This window comes from Dreissena polymorpha, chromosome 1 (genome assembly GCF_020536995.1).
Source record: "Dreissena polymorpha isolate Duluth1 chromosome 1, UMN_Dpol_1.0, whole genome shotgun sequence".
NCBI classification, from domain to species: Eukaryota; Metazoa; Mollusca; class Bivalvia; order Myida; family Dreissenidae; genus Dreissena; species Dreissena polymorpha.
This window is the reverse complement of record NC_068355.1, coordinates 12883228-12908580: the sequence shown is the minus strand read 5'-3', so window position 1 is coordinate 12908580 and position 25353 is coordinate 12883228. Positions and strand designations below refer to the sequence as shown.

The window sequence follows — 25353 nt, the reverse complement described above, 5'->3', positions numbered from 1 at the left end:
ATGTACAGGAATCACCTCAACAATACTACTGTTATGTACAGTAATCACCTGAGCACAACTTATGTTATGCACAGTTATCACCTGAATACAACTTCTGTTATGTACAGTAATCACCAGAACAAAAATAATGTTATTTACAGTAAGCACCGGAAGACAACAAATGCTATGCACAGTAAGCACCTGAACACAACTAATGTTATGTACAGTAAGTCTCCGGAATACACATACTGCCATGTACAGTAAGCACATGAACACAGCTTCTGTTATTTACAGTAAGCACATGAACACAACATATGTTATGTACAGTAAACATCTGAACACAACTAATGTTATGTACAGTAAGCACATGAACACAACTACTGCCATGTACAGTAATCATTTAAACACAACTACTTTAATGTACAGTGATCACACGAACACAACTAATGTTATGTACAGTTAGAACCTGAACACAACTAATATTATGTACAGTTAGCATCTTAATACATTTAATGTCATGTACAGTAACACCTGAACACAACTAAGTTTATGTATATAAAGCACATGAACACAAATAATGTTATGTACATTAATCACATGAACATAACTTATGTCATGAACAGTAGGCACCCGAACACAACTAATGTTATGTACAATTAGCACCTGAGCACAGCTAATGTAATGCAAATTAAGCAACGGAACACAATTAATGTTATTTACAATGAGCAACATGACACAACTTCTGTTATGTACAGTAATCACCTGACCACAACTTATGTAATGTACAGTAATCACACGAATACAAATAATGGTATGTACAGTAATCACCTCGATACAACCTATGTTATGTACATTAAGCACCTCGACACAACTACTGCTATGTAAAAATAAGTACCGGAATACAACTACTGTTATTTACAGTAAAATAGGGAACACAGCTACTGTTAAATACAGTAAATACCTTGACAAAACTAATGTTATGTACAGTAAGCACCTGAACACAAATACTGTTATGTACAGTACGCACCGGAACACAGCTACTGTTAAATACAGTAAATACCTTGACAAAACTACTGTTATGTACAGTAAGCACCTGAACACAAATACTGTTATGTACAGTTCGCACCGGAACACAGCTACTGTTAAATACAGTAAATACCTGGACAAAACTACTGTTTTGTAAAGTAAGTACCGAAACACAAATACTGTTATGTACAGTAAGAACCGGAGCACAGCTTCTGTTAAATACAGTAAATACCTTGACAAAACTACTGTTATGTACAGTAAGCACCTGAACACAAATACTGTTATGTACAGTACGCACCGGAACACAGCTACTGTTAAATACAGTAAATACCTGGACAAAACTACTGTTTTGTAAAGTAAGTACCGAAACACAAATACTGTTATGTACTGTAAGAACCGGAGCACGGCTACTGTTAAATACAGTAAGCGTCTGGACAAAACTAATGTTATGTACAGTAATCAACAGAACACAGCTTCTGTTATGCACACTAAGCAACGGAACACAATTAATGTCATGTACAGTAATCACCTGAACAAAACTAATGTTATGTACAGTAATCACCTGAACAAAACTACTGTTATGTACAGTACGCACCGGAACACAGCTACTGTTAAATACAGTAAATACCTTGACAAAACTAATGTTATGTACAGTAAGCACCTGAACACAACTACTGTTATGTACAGTACGCAGCGGAACACAGCTACTGTTAAATACAGTAAGCACCTGGACAAAACTACTGTTGTGTACAGGAAGCAGCGGAACACAAATACTGTTATGTACAGTACGCAGCGGAACACAGCTCCTGTTAAATACAGTAAGCATCTGAACACAAATACTGTTATGTACAGTAAGCACCTGAACACAAATACTGTTATGTATAGTAAGAACCGGAGCACAGCTACTGTTAAATACAGTAAATACCTTGACAAAACTAATTTTATGTACAGTACGCACCTGAACACAACTACTGTTATGTACAGTTCGCACCGGAACACAGCTACTGTTAAATACAGTAAGCACCTGGACAAAACTACTGTTATGTACAGTAAGCACCTGAACACAGCTTCTGTTATGCACACTAAGCCACGGAACACAATTAATGTCATGTACAGTAATCACCTGAACAAAACTAATGTTATGTACAGGAAGCACATGAACACAATTATTGTTATGTACAGGAAGCACCTGAATACTACGAATGGTATATGCAGTTAGCACATTAACACATTAAATGTTATATGCATTAAGCAAATGAACAAAACGCAGAGACAGTGGCTAGGTAAACGAGCGATTCAAAGAAGCAATACATGAAACCAAATTGTGGTTAATAGCACAGAAGTAGATTGTTGCTTATAAGAATCATAGCATAATGAACAGAAGCAGTGAAACTAATATATTTCCAACGACACGTAGGTAAACTTCTGTCGGTAATCCCCTTAACACGTGCAATTAACTATATGATGGTAAACGAAGATTTAATAATTCAATAAATGAAACCAAAGTGCGTCCAACAAAACGTAATTTATATATCGAAAATCTGTAATCATTATTATAAGAGTATTAAGTAAACAAAATGATAAAGCGCACAGTTTAAGCAGGCCGTAAATAAACGCAATATTTGGTTTAAGGTCTATACGAATATAAAGACAAACGCCCCTAACCCGAGCAACATATAGAGGTTAACATGCCAATCCCGGGCCCTCCTTTTTTCCCTTACCTGAGCAATGGCGCTGGGGATTCGTCCTCCTCCGGCAGCTCCGGTCACCAGCCTCACGTTCCCCTGTCTGTCCACCAGTATGACCGGGGCCATGGCAGAACGGGGACGCTTAAGGGGCTCAATTCGGTTGAATGTGGCGTTCTGATGCATGAGATGAATCTACTTTAATGATGGCCAGAAGCCTTATGTCAATTTCATGAAAATACACGTCCATTATTTGGGTGATTTTTTTATTTCGTGTTCAATTCTTAAACTAGTCACATTTCTTTATATTGGTATCTCAAATGTATGTATGTATTTCTAACATATTTAGAAGAGCCGTTTTAAGACCGTTCGTTCGGCTAGGGATTTGCAAGTATCTACATGTATTGTAGGTTTTTACTAAAATACGAAGACATTTTTATTAATAAAACGCTTTTTGTGTATCTGTTGTTGTTGTTGTTATTTATTATGCCACGATACAATCGTTCATGAATTGTTAAAATTGTTGTTGTTCCAATATTGTGTGTGATTCTGTGAATAACTTGTACAAAGATCTTTAAACTATAATGTTACTTGAATAAATATTAAGATAATTGAATTGTGCTTCAATAACTTACTGCAAGGGTGTCAAAGTCCTGCATTTCGTTGTTCCATATTATTCCAGTGGAATTGGATGCAAACCCTGATCCGAAGCTGAAGTAGCCGTCATAGGATAATTTTAAAACCACTATCAGAAAATAATATGAATACGCTGTATGATCAACCTTCAAATCTAAGCTCATCACACGTATTCATTAACCCATTTATGCCTAGCGTCTAGAAAAAAGGCCTTGGCAAACAGCGTAGACCCAGATGAGTCGCCGCATGATGCGGCGTCTCATCTGGGTCTGCGCTGTTTGCTTAAAGGACTTTCTGTAAGAAGTCTTCTAAATATAAAAGTAAATATACTAGACATTCCTAATTTTGGAAATAAATTGATCCAATATAAAAGGCTGGGACAGTCCACTAGGCATAAATGGGTTAAATATTAATTTTCGCGTTATGAACAAGAAGAGTAACCATGACCAGTTTGGACTGGTTATATAGGAATCGTTTTAGCATATAGGGTTTATACACCATCGTCAAATACTCTCTCATTATCTTATCGATTTACGTTGATACTTGGGCAAAACAGAAGTTTATTAGACTTAACAAACATAAAGACATGGCAATTTATGTGTTTTCAAAGTTCCGGTGAGTACCGTAACATATTGAACAAGGCCCCATAAGTTTCCGATTGGTATCAGCGGGGATGACTATACGTTAATTCTCCTCCGTTATGTCTGTTTATCCACCCGTGTGTCTCTCTGTCAAGTGGTCAGTACAATATTTTTCCAGCTTTTACAACCTTTAATAGGTCATTAATGATGACAACTTAATTGCTGCAGATGTCAAACGTCAGAGGATATTTCAATGGTGCAACAGAAATATTCACGAGACTAACATGTAGACACGAATAGCATAAATATGTCCAACTTTTTTGCATCAAAAACCAATCGTCTGATGAAGTATATAAAAAAAAAACATCAACAACAAACAACAACAACACAAAAATGTTAAATGCTACCTTGATTATTAATTTTTCATAATTATAAATAACAAGTGTACACGTTCTTTTTCACCGACAGGGTTTTTTATCCGACCTGTAAGTGACTCCTGTATTTGGATTCGCAGCGTACTTACTACCAATTAATAGTTGACGTCACGGACACGGCATCACCGTACGGTGAAAGTACGGACACATGTGACGTGCCACCAATCTCGGTGTAATCCCGTACCGCTTTCGTGTAGAAGGAGCTGGGATGGGCCTTGTCTCTGATCTTATGACGTAGAATACCAGCGTACTCCTCCGACACCATCTTGGCGATTGTCTGCATGGGATATGAGATACATAGAATTTTACTAACTATATAAATATATACATTATATTGTCGCTGCAAACACTTTCGACACGATCGACGAAATGGTTGATCGTGTCGAAAGCAAGATTCACATCTGATTACATGTGCACTTATAGACTATTGACAGATCAGTGTAAGTAATGCAATCAATGGCAAATCACTGTCTTGATATAATGTATAGGTCACACGAAGATCAATGCAATTATAAAGGTTGCTAGGGTAATTGTGAAAAAAAACTGTGAAGTTTCTTTCCGGGGTGATCAATTGCTGGACGCATTTTCATTGCTTTTGATATATATTATAAAAATTAAAGCCTTGACTTAACAAAAAAGAAGAAATACATCATATAAGCAAAATCAAATTAATCAATGTTCAAACTTCATGATAAACATGCATATACCTCGTTAACCTGGCCGTTGAATGTTGGGTCTTCTAGAAAATACTTGTCGGCACTTGCAAACTTCATGGCCTCGATAAGGGCGTGGTAGGCAATGCTTTTGTCCGTAAGGTTCCCCATGTCCAACCTCGACCACGGATCATCTGGAAAAAAAAACACCACGTCTACTGGTCAAAAGTCAATTTACGCAAGACAATAACATGTCTCACATATACCACTGCTTTCACTGCAATATCCTTTGTTTTGAAAGTTAAAGTAACGCATTCATTGCTTAGTGTTAATATCTGATTGACAGTGGTATACAATTCACACAGGAAAACATGGTTTGGTAAAACGCACCACCTTGTTCAGTTGATAGAGCATCAGACAATAAATCTAAGGCTCGATTCTTGGCACAATAACATACATTGTATGGTCATTGATTAAGACATTATCTTAACCGCCTCTGAATCATGAAGGTAAGTTGTCAGTTTCTGGCATTATTATGCGCTCGAAGTGCCGATTAACCAGCTTGCTAAGGTGAGTTGTGAGTAGGATATCAATCAGATCGTAGTTATATGACTGAACACTCAAAATATATAGCAAGTTATTTCTTCATAGCAATTATGTGATTTATTTCCATAATTGTATTAGATTATAGATATACATCGAAAAAAAGACAAAAATATCCGCTTGTTTGTTTGAGGTAAGACACATTTTATCCCACTTTTACAGCGAATTCGGTTGATTAAAGCCCCATTGATTAAATATCATCTATAATCAACGGCAGGAAATGACGTCAATATTTCGACGAAATGACGTTATAAATCCAGCGAAATAATCCAGTCAAACTAATTTTGTTTAAATAAAAAGGTTTACAAATAAAAAGTGGGATAAATAGAATAATAGATTAGTGTTGATTATAGATCAGGTTTATCATGCTCGGCACGAAAACGAAAAAGCACTCGCCAAGGCTCGTGCTTTTTGTTTTCTAAGCCTCGCATGATAAACCTGATCTATAATCAACACTAACCTATTATTCTCTATTTAAAATTTACTCACTGGTCATTTAGAAGCAAAGTCCGTATTCGTTTTCAAGTTTCGTCACGACTGAGTTAGAAATGTAACCATGGTTTTGAAACAAGTATTTTTACAAGATTTGATATAACGACCTAGTTTTTAGACGCATCTAAATCATATAAATCTGATTTTGAAACTTGGTTTTTGTAAGTACGTGATAACAAGGTAAGATCTGATAAAGCGACTTTGTTTTCGGATTCGGCGTTGTTAAAGTTTCATAAAGATAGAGTTAATAATTTGGTCGCTAGTGTGGTAACAGAGTATTTTAACACTATTCGCAAGCCGGCCTAGTTTTAGTATACACGTGGCGCAGATTTGATCTTAGTCTAGAAAAAGTCAAGATAAATATTCTGACCAAGAATTATTAAATTTGAGTAACAAATATGGCCCCTTGAGGGGTTACAGTGTTTTGTATGATTTTACCTGAAAACATTATTTTGTCGCACGTGACCCCTCTTCAAGTTGTCTTTAATAATATCTAAATAAGCATAATGAGAGCAGGTCACTTAAATTCAAACATTGTCTTCATATTGTCCAAGTCAACATTCTGATCACGTTTCATCAAGATTGCAAACAAATGGCCTCTAGAGTTTTAGTTGAACAAGGTATTCATAAGATTTGAAATGTTTGGCCCACGTCACCCTTATTTGAATATAGCCTGGGAAATATTCTGACTAAGATTTAATCAAGGTCGAGTCATTAATAGAGTGGTGACTATGATGTTCTAATATGGGTCTAGTTTTCAGACGTATGTGACCCAGATTCGTTATTGGACAAGATTTCATTAAGAAAATCATTCTAATCAAATTGAGTAAATCATACATATTCTGAACGACGCGAAAGCCGTACACACAATGATAATTATTGCTCAAATGTAGATACAACTTAAAAAGATAGAACCAAATTTATGCCATTGTCGGAAAACGTATGAGTAAGTATAGTTCTTATTTGCTTATTGAAGTATTTTTCGTTTCCGCATTTTCTTTATAAAATTTAATGTATAAATTATATAAAACACAAAAACTGCACACGAACGTTTTAAAATGTTCATCATAAGCGCCACCATGGGTCCACCCGTGGCCCCCGGCATGGTATACATGGTGTAGTTACCCAGCCCCACCTCCAGTGGGCTTCCACTGTGCAACTTATAGTTGAGGATGAAATCCTGCAGATCTAGGACGCCGCCTAAGGGTGAATACATATATAAATCCGTCAATACTAACATCAGCATCAGTAGCAACGACACAATAATCAAGATAATTACAATAATTATTTTCAATATCATCATAAACGCGATGATGATGATGACGATGACGATGATGATGATGATGATGATGATGATGATGATGATGATGATGATGATGATGATGATTATGATGATGATGATGATGATGATGATGATGATGATGATGATGATGATGATGATGATGATGATGATGATGATGATGATGATGATGATGATGGTGGTGATGATGATGATGATGATGATGATGATGATGATGATGATGATGATGATGATGATGATGATGATGATGATGATGATGATGATGATGATGATGATGATGATGATGATGATGATGATGATGATGATGATGATGACAATTGGTGATGACAACAATGAATATATCCGGTGAATCAACGTTCCCAACATTTTTCAAATGTTTTGTCCAAACACATATGATACTTGAATCTATATATTACCACCATAACGCTATTGCGTTGTTATTGAATTAATTTATTTCGTCGTTATGATCGTTTATTCTTTCGTTTTGCATATTTTGCTTGTGCTTATACAACCCTTTTGAGAAACGCCTTCATATACGTATTAAAATATTTTCATAACATAGCATCTGCAATATACATTATTCAGGACAAGCAATTATTTATAAAGACTAAAATTACCATCAAATGTAATATAAAGCCTAGGTCCTCCATATCGATAGGAATATTGTTAACTTACCAGCGTCCTGAATCTCGTCCACGAGTGTTTGTGTGAGTTTACTGTCGTAGATATAATCAGGCCCTTGATCGGCGATGCCCTGTAAGGTGTCCGCTAGGTGGGGCCAATGTTGCGTCTCACCCGCCTTCAGTGGCGTACCGGCAGCTTTGTCCGAGCAGAATATGTTGCTATAAGGTCACAATATACTAAATAGTTTCCCTATATAATTCAATGTAAAAGCGACATCTTTAGGCGAAAATAAATGCAACATTTTGCACATAGAGAACCCCATAACCATATCTTTTCTCAACGCCCATTCTAAGCGATGTCGATTTATGCAATAAAAAAGATATGTCATGAACGAACCAAGAAAGAACTTGCCAAAAGTCAAATCGACAGTTTTTGCAACTTTTTTTCCGGCCGTTTTCTTGTGGAATGTAACCTTTTTCAGGGCAATGTTTTTCTATAGTCTTCAAGTTTATCATATTTCAGGTATTAAGTAGTGAGTACCTATTCATGCCCTACTTCTTTCTCCAAAAGATAAAGCCAGAACAATAGCTTAAAGTGTTCAACATGCCTTCGAATCGACTATGATATTTTTTTAGAGAGAACAGCCCTACATGAAACGGTTGTTTAGTATACTGTAACCTATAATGAGACTATTGCTTAGCCACTCAAAAATGTAACATGTTAAATTGTGAATATATCAAAATGAATGTTTATACGTCCAAGCGTGATAAGTTTCAAATGAGACAAATACTTTTATTTAAACTCGACGGAAGAATATGATAATTATATCTCAGCGAAATATGTTGATAGCATTGCTTATACTCGAGCGCGAAACTCGATTATGTTAACATGCCTTCCGATCTTTTTTGTCCACGCAAAGTATGTTAACATAACAAAACATGCACAATGGAATTTCACTCAATATGAAAAGTGGTATCCAGATAATTTACTCCGTGTAGAATCTGCTACTATAAGGAGAACAGAATACGTTACCACCATGACACGCGTGCATGCACGCAATTTAACGGGACGAAAGTAATGCTTGTATATGTTGATAACACAGGCAGTCTTATTTTCGCTGACAAGCTTCGTTTAAAGTTTTGTTCCAATTCAGACATTTGCATGTTATAATTGCACATATATATCTGAATAAAAGTTCGAATACAAAACAACTGACATTAATCAGTATGGTGGAGCTTATGCATATTTTCACAACACTCCTACGGCCGTTTTGCACTAGTGTGGGGGCAACACTTGTGTCACTGAGGACACGGATATGTACATGGGGCAAGTTATCCAAAAAGCTAACCATTGCTCGAGGATATAAACTGTATTCTTTATATCACATGGATTCAAAATTCCCATGTAAAATGTTATTGGCTTAAATAACAACAAAGTTTAATGTATTTCTACATTTTTTTCTTTTATGGAAAAGTAAATGACTGAACAAACTTAAAACTTTTTGTAACCAACCTTTCCAATGGTTTACTGAACAACATATTCATGGTAAACGCATTTATATCAATGAACATAACATGTCTAAAGGGTTGAAAGAAGAAACCATAGACCCCCACCATTTAAAAAAATTAATATAACTTACGATTAATATAATAAGGTTTTGTTAATTATTTTTAATCAATTATGCTAGGTATGTTAGCCTGTAAGTATTCGGAAAATATAATAATATATGTAAACATCATAATAGCATACAAGCACCAGAGTATCATGATATACATTTGTACATTTGGAAAACATTACCACATCGTCGGAAAGCTCGTCAGCTTCAATTTCATCCTGTCCGTGATATACGCCAGAGCATTTCCCGTGGACTCGGACAACGGAAACCCGTCTCTCAGCATTTGAATGGTTGGCTTGAATAGCTCCGCCCAAGGTAGGCGTCCATATTGTCCGTGGGCGTATTTGTACGCCTTAAGCTCGCCCGGGATCGCTATCATGTGGGCTTTGACTGCATGAACATAAACGTGACTTTAATACCTTGGTAACCAGGCATTTCCCTCCCGGGACATAACGATCCCATATTATTTAAGATATATGGACACAGGAATGCGGTATGTACTCATAAAAATATTTATTTATTTATATATAATATACACTTTTGCTTCCAGCATTTTAACAAAATGTAATAAAAAACAGATTTGCTTCAATAGAACTTAAAAGTCTTATATCAAATTCATATTAATATAATAAACAAGAGGGACATGGGCCCTAAGGCGCTCACCTGAGACCCGTAGGAAGTAGCTAAAAATGTGACTCATAGAGTGTTCACAGGCTTTTTTAATATATAAATATCAGGAAAGACCCGCCCTGGCGGCCATGTTTTTTTAACGATCCGAACCATTTTCGAACTCAACCGTCGTATCCAGGAAACAAATGTTCTGACCAAATTTCATGAAGATTGAGCAAAAAATGTGTCTTCTTGACTGTTCACATGTTCTCATAATATGCATATAGAGAAAACTGCCCCACCCCCTGGCGGCCATGTTTTTCAAATGATCACGACCATTTTCAAACTCGACCGAGATATCCACAAAACCAATGTTTTGACCAAATTTCATGATGATTAGGCAAAAAATGTGACTTCTAGAGTGTTCACAAGCTTTTTTACTATATAAATATAAGGAAAAAGACCCCCCCCCCTGGCGGCCATGTCTTTTAACGATCCGAACCATTTTAAAACTCAACCATGGTATCCAGGAAACAAATGTTCTGACCAAATTTCAGGAAGATTGGGCAAAAAATGTGTCTTTTAGACTGTTCACATGTTTTCACTATATACATATACAGAACACTGCCCATCATGGCGGCCATGTTTTTCCACCGATTATGACCATTTTCGAACTCGTCCGAGATATCTATGAAATCGATGTTTAGAAAAAATTTCATGATGATTAGGCAAAAAATGTGACTTCTCGAGTGTTCACAAGCTTTTTTTACTATATAAATATAATGAAAATGACCCCCCTCCGGCGGCCATGTTATTTTACCAATCCAAACCATTTTCACACTCAACCGTCGTATCCAGAAAACAAATGTTCTGACCAAATTTCATGAAGATTGGACTAAAAATGTGACTTCTAGAGTGTTCACATGTTTTCACTGTATACATATAGAGAAAACTGCCCCGCCCCCTGGCGGCCATGTTTTTCACCGATCTGGACCAATTTCGAACTCGTCCGAGATACTAATGAAACCAATGTTTTGACCAAGTTTCATGATGATTGGGCAAAAATTGTGACTTCTAGAGTGTTCACAAGGTTTTTCTAAAGCCATATAAGGAATACTGCCCAGCCCCCTGGCGGCCATGTTTTTCAACGGACCGGAACCATTTTTGAACTCAACCAACATATTATTAAGACAACCATTTTGACAAAGTAACATGAAGATTAGGCATCAAATGTGACTTCTACAGTGTTCACAAGGTTTTCTCTTTTTTTTACTTAATGACCTAGTTTTTGACCCAGCATGATCCATTTTCAAACTCGGTCAAGGTATCATTGCGACAAATGTTCTGACTAAGTTTCATGAAGATCGGACAATAAATGTGACCTCTAGAGTGTTCACAAGGCTAAATGTTGACGACGAACGACGCACGCACTACGGACGCTGGACAAAAGGCGTTCACAAAAGCTCACCATGAGCACGTTGTGCTCAGGTGAGCTAAAAAAGTATGCCTTATTTTGTGCAGCCCTCGTTAATACATCATGAATACTTTCAAACAATTTATTGATCTTTAATTTTTTTATCAATCTGTATCAAAAAATTGAAATCTATGCTTTTCATTGTACTACAAAATAACAAATTGAAATGTATGTAATATTATGAAATAAGTTGCAAACAAGATTGTAATTCAGTATATGCAAAAAATGATTTTTTTAAAATTCCGCAACAACATGCAATATAATCTAAACAAAACACACAATTTCTTCTAGTTTTATTTGAAAAAAAGTCATACACATATATTAATAAATCAATCATACATAGTTATGAAAGATACATGTGTTTGTGTGTATTCACATGTCAATTATCATGCTTATCCAATCCAGGATAATGATGCGAACATTGTTTTCAAAACAATCTTATATAATCGGAAAATTATCCGGTATCAACACAATGCCCAAGAATGAGCGGTACAGTCTTGCAATTAAAAGCTAATAGGCAAAGCGTAGATATCTTATCTGAGTTATCAGCATTAATATAACGCTTTGTTTCATTCGGAAGACCTATGCAAATGTTGATAATGATCTCAGATAAATGATTACCTGAGAAACGGGTAAATGATTATTACACATTTTACAAGATAACTTTATCAAGAAGCAAGCTTTCGTGCCAACGTTTACACAAAACACATGATTGTAACATGCATGCACACTTATATCATATTTTCTATAATCATTCTTGAAGAACAGAATACAAACAATAACAGCCAAAACAACAACAGCTACGAAAAAAAGTTTAACGTTGGCCATACTTTGGACTAGAAACACAATATTTATATCCATAAATATAACGCTGTCGAAATGTACAAATAACAAAATACTAATGAAAAGAATGAGCTTTTCTACCTGATGACAATCCCCACACACAGGAAAACCTTACATACCAATTATAATTTGAAATGAGCGTCATTTTAAACATATTTGTTTCTTCACGCCAAATCAATCAGTGGTCTAATCATACAAAGGTCTTTATCTTTTTAGTAATTTGTATTACACCAAGTTTAATATATTTCGTATCACTTACATTCAATATTATGATTTGTCTATTCATGTCGGACATATGTAATAACTGAAAAATATCACACGTGATTTCAGATTTCAGATAAGACCAAATTCCTTATTATTATTAATATTATGTGGATTTTACTTTTGAAAACACTATGTTTTATATTTAAATACTAATGAACATTTGGCCGTGTTGTTTATTTCAGCGAGATTCTAAATGTACATAAAAACAAAACATAATCAACCTTGGCAATGGTTGTTGATACATATGCGTGAGTTCATCCAGTACAAGCCAATCGTCCATTTCGGTATAAGATAACAAATATCCTCACAAGCCAAGAAAAATTGGCATTATGTTGCATATCGTGTTACGGTACATTAAGTATCTCGTTATGTTTGCCGAATATTGGTCCGACATGAGCACATCTTTTTATCCGCTTCTTTGTTCTGTTTTGTTCAAAGAGGCGGTAGTTTTTACGCTCTTATAATACACTGAAACTATTTAGGCATACGCGCATTCGAATAAGAATAAGAGGCTGAGCTGTTTTGCTGCATAAACTATGGTATTTGCAATTACATTTAACAAAGATCGCGGAGGAGAAATATAAGCTATAATAAAATTTTCGCCGTAATCCAGTTATTTTTAAATCAACACATTATATTTGACGTTGTCGTAGAAGCTGATTACACTTAAATGTCCGTCTATTGACGTCACGCTACGTCTGTTACTATAAAAATCTACATAAAGCTTACTACAAAAGGACGTTTGTGACTTAAAAATTGGTCTTGTAACGATGGAAATAGTAACAGTAATTTTAAACATCAAGAAACGATCTCACAATCTCACATCGCCAAATATATGCCGTATAACAGAACAATGTAATAAACTTATGGAAAAAAGGCACACGAGCCTGACTTACAACGCCGAATTGAAATCGAACCCAAGTTTGAAAGATCGAAGTTTATGTGCTTTGGTCAACATAAAATAAACTAGTATAACGCTAAACTATTCATAAAACACCGACCACTTTGTAATCTAGGTAGCATTTTCAACCTGAATCCCATACGGAATAGTTGTGCCATTAACATTCACGAATAATAAAACTCCCCCGATTTGGGAATAGAAACCGTTATTAGCAACTGTCGGTTATTTATATAATGCATGTGACTAATAACAAACAACACTACAGAAGTTAACTAAATAATCATATTACACCTCAGAGATATTGGTCCTTCTATATCTATATGACCGGTTTCAGTCTGTAAAATGCGATAGATGAACCTAATAGTATATGGACCGGTCACTATTTTTTGTATATGGACCGTTTGGGGTTTCACACCACTAAATATGCACTGCTCTTTGATGTAATATAAGAAATAGTAAACTCCACTTCGGTCCCAATGGCATTATATTGACCAGCCAGGCAGCCACAAACTGTATATGGACCTCAGCCTACGGGCTTCGGTCCATATATAGTTTGTGGCTGCCTGGCTGGTTACTATAATGCCATAGGGACCTCAGTGGAGTTTACTATTTCTTAAATATTGAATATCAAAATTGTTCATGGTCCATATAAATTTTTCATGTTTGAATAGTGTGTTCGGTATAATAGAATAAATATTACATGTCTGACAGGGTGACAGTAAATTTGTCAACTTTCCGTAAAATACTGTCAACCGAGGCGAAGCATTTCCTCAAGTTGACAAATTTACTGTCACCCTGTCAGATATGTAATATTTATATACTGTTATATTTCACTGTTCAAAACAGTGAAATATCAGTTTTAACTCACTGATATTTCTCTTTAAACCACCGGAAAGCATAAAATAAATATTAGTCGTGCATACAATATATCATAATATCAGCAAACCCATGCTTCAGCAATAAAATATGAACTCACGCTTTTGTCAAATACCTGATCATGTGAAAGGTTTACATAATTTAATTGTGCGTAAATCTCGTAACAAAAAATCAAAATATCGTCAAAAAACTTAAAATTAACACATATAAAGGCCTTGGTATGGTACAAGTATATATTTCTATGACCAACTTCGAAGAAGGCAGCGTAAATGATTTGTACATCTGCTTGTATGTACGGTACGTCTGTTCCACATGAAGTCTATACGTCAGTGCGAAGCTTCCGGTGTCGACCAAAACTTTGTCAAATATTGATGGAATACTAAAAACTAGGCAAATTCTTAACCAACATAACACGACGTATTACGTGTAACATCCATATCTCAGCCTCAATGGTAAACATCACAATTTGTTGACGAAATTTACCTGAAAAATGCAGGTTTACACAGACACTTAACTTTTAATAGTCATTTCCCTGTACAGGCAGCCATCTTCTTTATGTTTTGTTGCCCAGTAAAACCTTATCAAGAAAAAAGCAGACACTGTGTCTAATATGAGTGACGAAATAAAATCGGATAATTGTATGATGCTCTTGCATATGCCTTTAGTTGCATACTTTTAAAACCAGTCGACTTTCTTGGACATATATAATTTCTTTCAATTTATCAGAATTATTCATTTTTGCGCTTAGTTGTTCGCGGTAATATTATTCCATAGCACTTTCCTGTGAGTGGGGATCAGAGTTCAAAATAATGTTATTTTTATTTAAACTGTGAATGTATTGTGAGTGAGTTACCAAACTCAAGCATAACTTAGGCATACGTGTTGTGTTTAATTAAGAAGGGCAGATTTGGTTATATGGTTAGGATGGTGGGATATTAACGAAAATTCAGTGTACATATATATGTATATAACAATTAAATTTGAGATGAACTGAAATACAATTCATTATTGAACAAAATGTTTTTTCACATGAACTGTTTTCAATGTTGCATTAGCATTGACCCTCGTGTTTACAAACATTTTTTTCAAAACGACATACTACATGCTTACGTGCATAACTACGTTTGTTACATGCAAACTCATTCATTGTAATGGGCGTAACTTTAGGGGTTCTGAATACACTACTTTAGACATACCATTATGCTTGGTGAGATTGGAGTAAATGTGTTGTGTAATGGAGTGCGGTGCCATCTCCCGGCCGTCTATGTATATGGATTTCTTGTCTGATTTGTCATATATCACCATAAACATACCTAGAACACAGGAAAATCACTCATGAGTTCTATCTAAATTTTATAATGCATAACAGAAAAAGAACGATTGTGTATCACCACAAATGATAAAGAAATTATTTTAATCGATAACCTCTTCAGAAGAAGCAAAATGGATTGGGCTTGATACATATTTTCTTATAATATTTCAAAAGTAATTCGATTGCACAATAATCGCTAATGTGGAATACGCAACATGATTAATCTTATTTCATTTTAACCTATCAGTATATGGTAATTAGGGCAAAAGCAAGAGTGTAACCAATTACGCTTGAATAATATGCATTTGGGTATTTATTTAGAAATTTTCGTAAGTTGCCCATATATATTTGTTTAATAAGTATATATTCGGAACGCATTTTTTCAAATATAATTGTTGAATGGGGCATATTAACAATTAATATCAATGCAATTTTCGTTTTTAAAGATGTCCACGAGGCCAATTTTAGCGGACGCGGGAAGCTCAGAAGTAGAAGTGCACTCGGTCGTTAATGTACATGGGATGAGATACACGACGCATGCGAACTTTCTTGAATTGGAATAGTGTAGCAAACTTCTCATGGAACTAAGCGATTTTTGAAGCTTTGAGTCTGAATCTCACTTCAGAAACGATCCGAAAACATACTTTTTCGGCATTCTATAATTTGTGCCTTAATGTGTCGTTAATATAACCTTTTTTATAAATAAATATCTATTTACAAAACGGGAGTTTCACTCTTCAAAGAACTATCTTTATTTAGGAGGAAATACCATTTCTGAGACCCATTAAAATACATGTTATTAATATTTTTGATTTTTAAATCAAGATCAATTTGTTCATAAAGTGTATGCAACCTTTTAACAGGTATTTCCCTTCAACCCGTACAAAAAACTTCCAAACACCAACACCATTTTCTTATTAAGAATGAATATACACCCCTACCAACAATTTATTTACAAAACAGTTTTCTGTTGATTTTTTTTCCTGTCTTAATACATCGAATATTAGCAACATTACTTTAATTGTTCTCTGCAAATGATTTATATACTTCGTAATCCTATAAGCGAATTTGAGTAAATAATATCATGAACAACGTTACATACAAACGATTGTAAATTTAGTCCCGCCTTTTGCAGTCAGAAATTATCTATCGTAGTTTAATCAATGTATATCCCATTTTAGACAGTGCACTAGGCTTCTTATTAAATCAATATTTTTTGTTTGTTACATTTATTTTCTGACCTGATGATGTCATTTGTAACCTTACAACAACCCAATAAACTCGAGAACGGGTGGGAAACTGGAAAACATTAAACGCAGTTTAAATATCGCACTACTCACGTAATTTGATTGTTTTATTCTTATTCTCCGTATGTGAATGGTCGGTACACAACGTAACTGATTGATATTGTTTATGTGGTTCATATGTTTCGATTAACCCCCAGCAGTTTGCTAATTTGAGCCACGTTCTGAGAAAACTGGGCTTAATGCATGTGCGTAAAGTGTCATCACAGATTAGTATGTGAAGTCCGCACAGGCTAATAAGGGACGACACTTTCCGCCTAAACTTGATTTCCGGTAAGGAGGGACTTCATTGAAACTGAAAATACCATAAAAGCGGAAAGTGTCGTCCCTGATTAGCCTGTGCGGCCTGCAGAGGCAAATCTGGGACAACACTTTACGCACAAAAATGATGCCCAGTTTTCTCAGAACGCGTCTCATTTAATGACTAGATCAGAATTTAAAAAAAAACAACTAAAAACATGCAAACGGACAAAGTGTAAGGAGATTTTATAACCAAGCGCGGCAAATAGTACACACTTTCCTCTAAAAGATTATACAAGATAGGTCGAAAGAATGTTTTGTTGTCGTCCATGCATAAGTTGTATGCACTGTGTATATGTAATGAACAATATTTGGCAACTAACAATAACAACACTGGTTATTTAAAATTAAAATACTAAAGAAGTAGTACAATAATGACGATTCTATTCGTTTTTGGTCGCTTCATAAGTTTCGCTCGCTTCATGGACCGAGATTAGGGAAATGCATTGTACTCAATATTTCGTAATTGAATTATTGAAGTTAATCGCGCGTGTACATTTTTATGACATGTTTACAAATAATGTGATAATGATACACTGTTTATTTCCGTAAAGGCAGAAAATCAACCGAAAATAATCTATATTTATTTACATGGAAAGCATTAATGTGATTTAAAGTTATTGTTAACAATCGCGGTAATCAACCGAAGGTCTTAAACGTTTAAGATATCAATCTCCACCGACCACTACTTTATAATATGTAGTAACGCATTCAAGAGCAATCTGGTTATATATCCATTATTTTTGTACATTTAGCAATGGTCTTGAACATTTGTGTCGTCTGTTGCGTATAAAAGGGTAGGGACGGACATAAAATCAGCCATCTTTGATCGAGGCTGCGAGGTATGAGAAATATCACTAGGATAGAAAAACAGTGGCGGACAAAGGCTGAGATGTATGATAAGCATCAATAGGATAGAAAAACAAGGGCCGATCGAGGCTGAGAGGTGTGAGAAGCATCATTATGATAGTAAACAAGGGCGGATCGAGGCTGCGAGGTATGAGAAGCATCAATATGATAGAAAAACAAGGGCGGATCGAGGCTGAGAGGTATGAAATGTATAATTAGGATAGAAACACAAGGGCGGATCGAGGCTGAGCGGTATGAGAACTATCACTAGGTTAGAAAAACAAGGGCGAATCGAGCCTCAGAGGTATGATAAGTATCTCTATGATAGAAAAACAAGGGCGGACCAAGGCTGAGAGATATGAGAAGTATTAATAGGATAGAAACACAAGGGAGGATCGAGGCTAAGAGGTATGAGAAGTATCACTAGCATAGACAAACAAGGGCGGCTCGAGACTGAGAGGTTTGAGAAGTATCACTAGCATAGACAAACAAGGGCGGCTCGAGACTGAAAGGTATGAGAAGAATCACTAGCATAGACAAACAAGGGCGGCTCGAGGCTGAGAGGTATGAGAAGTATCACTAGCATAGACAAACAAGGCCGGACCAATGCTGAGAGGTATGCGAAGAATCACGAGGATAGAAAAACAAGGGCGGGTCGAGGCTGAAAGCTATGAGAAGGATCACTAGAATAGAAAAACAAGAACAGGTCGAGACTTAGAGGTATGATAATCATCACTCAGATATAAAAACAAGAGCGGACCAAGGCTGCGAGGTATGAGAAGTATAACTAGGATAGAAAAAGGGCCGATCAAGACTGAGAGGTATGATAAGTATGACTAGGATAGAAAAACCAGGGCGGACCACGGCTGAGAGGGAGGAGAAGAATAACTAGGATGGAAACACAAGGGCGGATCGAGGCTGAAAGGTATAATAAGTATGACTAGGATAGAAAAAAATGGCGGACCAAGGCTGAAAGGTACGAGAAGTATAGCTAGGATTGGAGAACAATGGCGGACCAAGGCTGATAGGCATGAGAAGGCTCACTATGATAGATCAAAACGCTGAAGGCAATGAAGATGTTCGCTATTGCATAATTTAACACGCAATTCATTTTTCAAAATCAATCGCAAGTTTGAAATGAACACACGCCATTCAACTTTATAAAGTGTGTGTCATAGCGCACGGGTCGAGTTTTGTGTGCACTTTTAGTATCCTTATTATTTCATAGAAATAACTAAGACAAAATAAAAACAACATGCTTTTTGGAAGTTCTGAAAGCATAGAAAGTATGATGAAAATGGTAATAAGAACTTAATATAAAGAAAATTTGCAGTCACCATCATATTTAAAGCGGGTATATACGATTTTGTCAAATATTTAGTAATAAATATAAAATGTGTAAAAAACTTATTATACATATATTTCAATATAAACTAAAATAAAAGTTAAGAAGAACATGTGTCGAAAAATGCTAAATAAGCCAGATAGTTAATTCTGAAATCGAAAAAGGCTGTACAGCCGAATTCGCCAGCATATATATCATGCATGTACGATGTGAATCGAAAATTTAGTTTAACGGTTCATTTGAAATTTCTGCAACGATATCGATTCATACGACACATGAACACTTACAAAAAAGACGAATGCGTCGGTTATTGTAGGAAAATAATTACGAATTATCTTCGTCACAATCGGCTCGGGGCGCTAATTTGTATTTGCTGTATTTTATGAAATTCGTCTTAAATGTATCATTTTTCTTGCATAGTGTGTGTTATTATAACATATTTGTATCAATATTTTACAATTCAGCACATATAAAAATCGAATATACCCGCTTTAAGGAATATTTTTTCTAATATCAAATGACTATCTCACCAAGAATATACATTCATAATGAAAGTTCCGTGTACAAAACTTTTGATTTTTGACACCATATACAAATTCAAAATATACAATAATCTTCGTATCTTGTATATGGAGGAATAAAAGTATATAAACATTGCTGTTTATGCTTTACTTGTTACCGGAGCAGTTCACACGGTGTCAACAACGCTGACATAAACATAGGTATAGAGCACTAATGCGCTTTTAGGCATAGCTGTTTTACTCCGTTTTCATCTTAGTGACTTTTACATAACGCCAACAGACACGCATGAATATTTTCGAATATTTAATAAGCTGATTCGAGACACAACCTCTGAATTTTTGCTACATCACTGCGTATGTGCTCAATTTAAAGGATGTAGCACTGTTCAGTGTAAGGAATTCCGGACTACTCTCTGTATGCTCAAACGACACAAATTGTGGCCCTGTTACAATTATGCGTTACAATCCATCTCGCAGAATTTCACTTTCGCCTCCAAGATGAAAAAAACAATCATTAGCGAAATAGTAAAGTGTCACGATAAGAGAAAATCGTTTAATTATCATACCACAATGTTTGCCGTACTTGGTCAGCACGTCTGGAAATCATTCCTTAATGTGTGGATAGGCTGCCATTATTAACAAGTTTGCTATTTTGAATTCAATTTTGTATCAAAAAGCATTGTTCTTAAATGTGGCATTTTCAATTCGCAATGAGATATGTAATGACCCTCGTCATGCGAAAATGGGTCTTATTCCATATGCGCCCATCATATAAATTGCCCACTCAGCTATCTCTCCTTCTGGTAAGGAGAAACATAACATATTGAGTGATTTTAAAGCGAACAGCATCGCCTATGGCCTTACTGCGCAAAAGCACATGTTGGGTTTAACAAACGCTTGCCGAAACGCATAAGACCCATTTTCGCATGACGGCGCTATTGACGTGTGATTTAAATGTGTCGAAAGAAAAAAACTGCGTTTAAATCAAATATAAACATACGATATATTTCGATAGTGAAGAAGGACACTCATAACAAGGCATATGAGGACACATATGAAGTGCTCTCCCGTAGTATATTTTTTATCTACTCACACTAATGTGTGGTTTGACAATGCTAACACACATTTCATGAGGTGAATATGCAGCTTACAAGTGAAAAACACAACACAATAGTTTAACTTTTGTTTAATTGTATTTAATTATTTAGACAAGTAAATTGCTAACTTTATTTCAAAGTCAGCGTATACGCCGACTACATTTGTAAAAGATATTTATTGTTATAAATATATTTAATATAATATATTTAGTTGTTTTCGGTTTTAGCGATTATAAAGAATTTTCGAGGTTGCCTATAGTATGCTTGTAGTAATTGATGAACTTATATCCAACTGTCTATGTATTGAGAACTGTGAATATAAACAAGCTAAACCTTCTACTAACCTTCTACTATTGCGTTGCTAGCACCCGTAAATACAAAAGATCGCCGCTATCTGTTAAGAACCAAAGAACGTTTTCCAGAAATACCCGCTGTAGTAGCATGAACGAGGTCACAAAACAGGTCATTCGTATTAATATTATAAATTGTTTGTTATATTCGGGTTTAGCGATTATGAAACCTTTTTTTTTTGTTTTTGTCTATCGTATCGCTGAAGTTATTGTTGAACTTATGGTCAACGTTTTATAAATTGAGAATATAAATAAGCGTCAACTTTTCCCCGAATCTATTTCTAATAGCCTCAATTTACGACCTGTACTACGTCATTGAGTTGTATGTGAGAGCGTAACTATTGCGTTGTTATCGCCCGTGGACTTTCCTTTGTTTATCGAAAGGCGCATCTATTAATAGCCTCATATCATGAATGCCAAAACACCCGCGACAAAGAACCACGTGACCAAATAGGACGCTAAACGCAAATACCATGCGACTACGACTTTTATTATGTAAGAACGCCCCGCAATTCCTTTGAAGCCGGGGCCTTGTGATTTCTATTACGTAAAAGAATTGACCTCTAACTGAAGTAAGCAAAGGAAACGCAGCACCCATTCCTTCTATGTGCGAAGGCATATTGAATTTTACTAATGTATGGTTTGCCTATTATAACACACATTATAATGCGGTAAATATGCGACTAACAAGTAAAAAACACTATAATTAAACTTTTTTTTGAATTAAGTTATTTAGAAACCAAAATTCCAAACCTTATTTCAAAACAGCAAGACTACATTTTTTAGAGAATATTCTTGATATATTTAAATGTTTTTTAAAGGGGCCTTTTCACAGATTTTGGCATATTTTGAAGTTTGTCATTAAATGCTTTATATTGATAAATGTTAATATTGGATCTTAAAAGCTCCAGTAAAAAATCAAGAATAAAATTAAAAAAGCAAAAAAAAGTAGCCGGTACCAGGGCTCGAACCAGTGACCCCCGAAGTCCTGGAGTTAGTCTGAAGTAAAACGCATTAGCCCTCTCGGCTATTCCACTGGATATACACAATTTAAGTATTTTATACCTTATATAAGCAACCTTCGTAGTTTCGTTAATTTAAATGACAACAACAGAACTCTCAAAATTATTCAATCGTTTTGTTTGTAACGCTTTATAATTTTTTGGTTTTCAAATCGTCACAAGATACATATCATGGCTATATTGGACTATGGTAAATGTTCAGTAATACTGTTTCCTCACAAATATCATAACTAAAACGAAAATTTGCGAATCTGAAACAACTTTTTTCAATTTTGTCAATTTACCAAACCGTGAAAAGATCCTTTTAATATTCAGTTTCCGCGATAATGAAACTTTTTTATGTTGTCTATCGTATCCCCGTAATAATTGTTGAACTCGTGGTCGACGTATTATTAATTGAGACCTGTGAATATAAACAAGCGTAACCTTATACTAGTGCGTTATTCTCAACCGGACTCACCTTTGTTTATCGCCAGCCTCAGATTTATGAATGAGATGAGCGATAATACTACGTCACGCAGACGCAGCAGAAAGTGGACTATTTTAATCATTTATAAACAATCTCCTCCGCGACACGTACAATACGATCATTGTTTTTTTATTCTTTTCTATAAAACACCATTCGAAACTATTGCATTTAACACGATATTAATATAATGTTTCCCTTTGTGAATAAACATAATTGGAGAACTTAAACCTCTTGCATAAATTATGCAACTCTTTCTTGCGCGGATACGCGTAGTTAGCGGGAATTGGGCTCCTAGTAGCTACGCCGTACCGACCTGAATTTTACACTAAGCACTTTAGACGGTCGCTAAAGCGACCATCTATATAACAAGGCCGGATAAAGGCTGAAAGGTATGAGAAGCATAACTAGGATCGAAGAACAATGGCGGACCAAGGCTGAGAGGTATGAGAAGGATCAGTAGGAAAGAACGAGAGCGCCGATGGCGCTGAAAGCATAGTTGCAAGATACAGGGAAGTTGCTGCTGAAGTAAATGTTTAGGTCAAAAAATACTAAATAGTTTCCTTATATGTTTCGATGTAAAAGCGACAACTTTGAGCGAAAATAAATACAACATTTTGCACATAGAGACCCCCATAACCATACCTTTTCTTGACGGGCATTCTTAGCTGAATCGATTTAAGCAATAAAAAAGATATTTCATGTTCAAAACAAAAAAGAATTTGACTCGAATCAAAATCGACTGTTTTTGCGCATTTTTTCGGCCGTTTTCTAGTGGATTGTAACCTTTTGCAGTGCCATTTTTTACTTTAATCTCCAACTTTATCCTATTTCAGGGATTTAGTAGTGAACACCTATGCTTACCCTATCAATATCTCCAAACGATAAAACCAGAACAACAGTCTAAAGTGTATAACATGCCTTCGAAGAAAATATGATGATTTGTTTAGAGAGTACAGCCCTTCATGACTCAACCTTTATGACTCGATTATATAGTATATTGTAACCTTAACGATTGCTGACATCTTGAGTCGCCCCCCCCCCCCCCCTTGTTACCGAAATGTTCTATTTTTAGAAACGGGAATTCCAAATAGTGACGAATGTGAATGGTTACAAAATGACATAACTATGAAAATAAATACGTAGAATTGCATTATTTCACGCATACCAGTATGCAACCATCCGTTTTCTTTTCCGACTTGATACATTTACAGCTTTCCATTTAATATTTTACAGACACAACACTCGTCCAGAATTCGCGCGAATCCATTAAATCCGATGCCACATTTAAACCGTTAGCTCTACTCGTAACGTTAATTTCTGGCTCAAAGTAAATCATTTTAACTTCAATTAACACATCTCTTTTACTTTCAAACTCTACTTCATCAAATCCATAGAAAGGCAGGTCAGAATCCATGTCATAAATCAGAAAACATTCATCGAACTCCGCCATTTTTTACACATTTTCAAAGAATAAAAGTGCTTTATGCCCCACTTCCTGCTGAGAATATGTTTTAATTTCTATTTATAATTAACCGATGAAATGTTACATATCCTTAAACCAGGGCCTTATGAATTAAGTTATGTAAACATTTGACCTCTCACACAACAGAAAACAAAGGAAATAGAAATTAGGTGTGAGGTCACTATCAACAAGAACAGAATTGTTTTACGAACGAAATTTGTTTTAGTTTCTTAGAAGGTTTTTTCACGTAAAACGGTCTTAGAAAAATTCACGAAAAACTGTGTCAGCAATATTCTTGGTAGATAACGTTAGAAAAACGTTTCCAAAAATTTTTGGTAAGAATTACCATATACTAAATTAAATAGATATTTCGTCTGATTTTTGATCAGGTAAGGCTTCATAATGGTCAACCGATCGATGTGGATTTTCGAAATGTCGTATATACCTTAAGCATAGGTGCGTTGCACCTATGCTAAAAACGAGGGTGGATCGAGTCTGAAAGGTATGAGAAGAATCACTTTGATAGAAAAACAAGGGCGGCTCGATGCTGAGCGGTATGAGAAGGATCACTGGGATATAAAAAAACAAGGGCGGATTGAGGGTGAGAGGTATGAAGGGTATCACTAGGATAGGAAAACAGGGGCGGGTCGAGGCTGAGAAGTATAAGAAGTATCACTAGGATATAAAAACAAGGGCGGATCGAGGCTGAGAGGTAGTTGAAGGATCA

General features: G+C 35.5%; 1 protein-coding gene across 4 annotated transcripts in view; it reads right to left on the bottom strand.

The window, feature by feature from the left end:
- Positions 1 to 25353, bottom strand: part of LOC127871468 (glutathione hydrolase 1 proenzyme-like) — a 187887-nt gene that overhangs the window by 58103 nt on the left and 104431 nt on the right. Inside the window, exons 5-12 of one of the 4 annotated variants that reach the window (XM_052414422.1) lie at positions 15792 to 15908; positions 9811 to 10018; positions 8065 to 8231; positions 7140 to 7289; positions 5049 to 5188; positions 4431 to 4618; positions 3326 to 3401; positions 2727 to 2867 (exon numbers count right to left, since the gene is read on the bottom strand). The exons of the other annotated variants lie outside the window; for them this stretch is intronic. Coding sequence (XP_052270382.1) covers positions 2727 to 2867; positions 3326 to 3401; positions 4431 to 4618; positions 5049 to 5188; positions 7140 to 7289; positions 8065 to 8231; positions 9811 to 10018; positions 15792 to 15908 — 1187 coding nt within the window. The remainder of the gene's footprint in view (positions 1 to 2726; positions 2868 to 3325; positions 3402 to 4430; positions 4619 to 5048; positions 5189 to 7139; positions 7290 to 8064; positions 8232 to 9810; positions 10019 to 15791; positions 15909 to 25353) is intronic. 4 annotated transcript variants of the gene reach the window in all.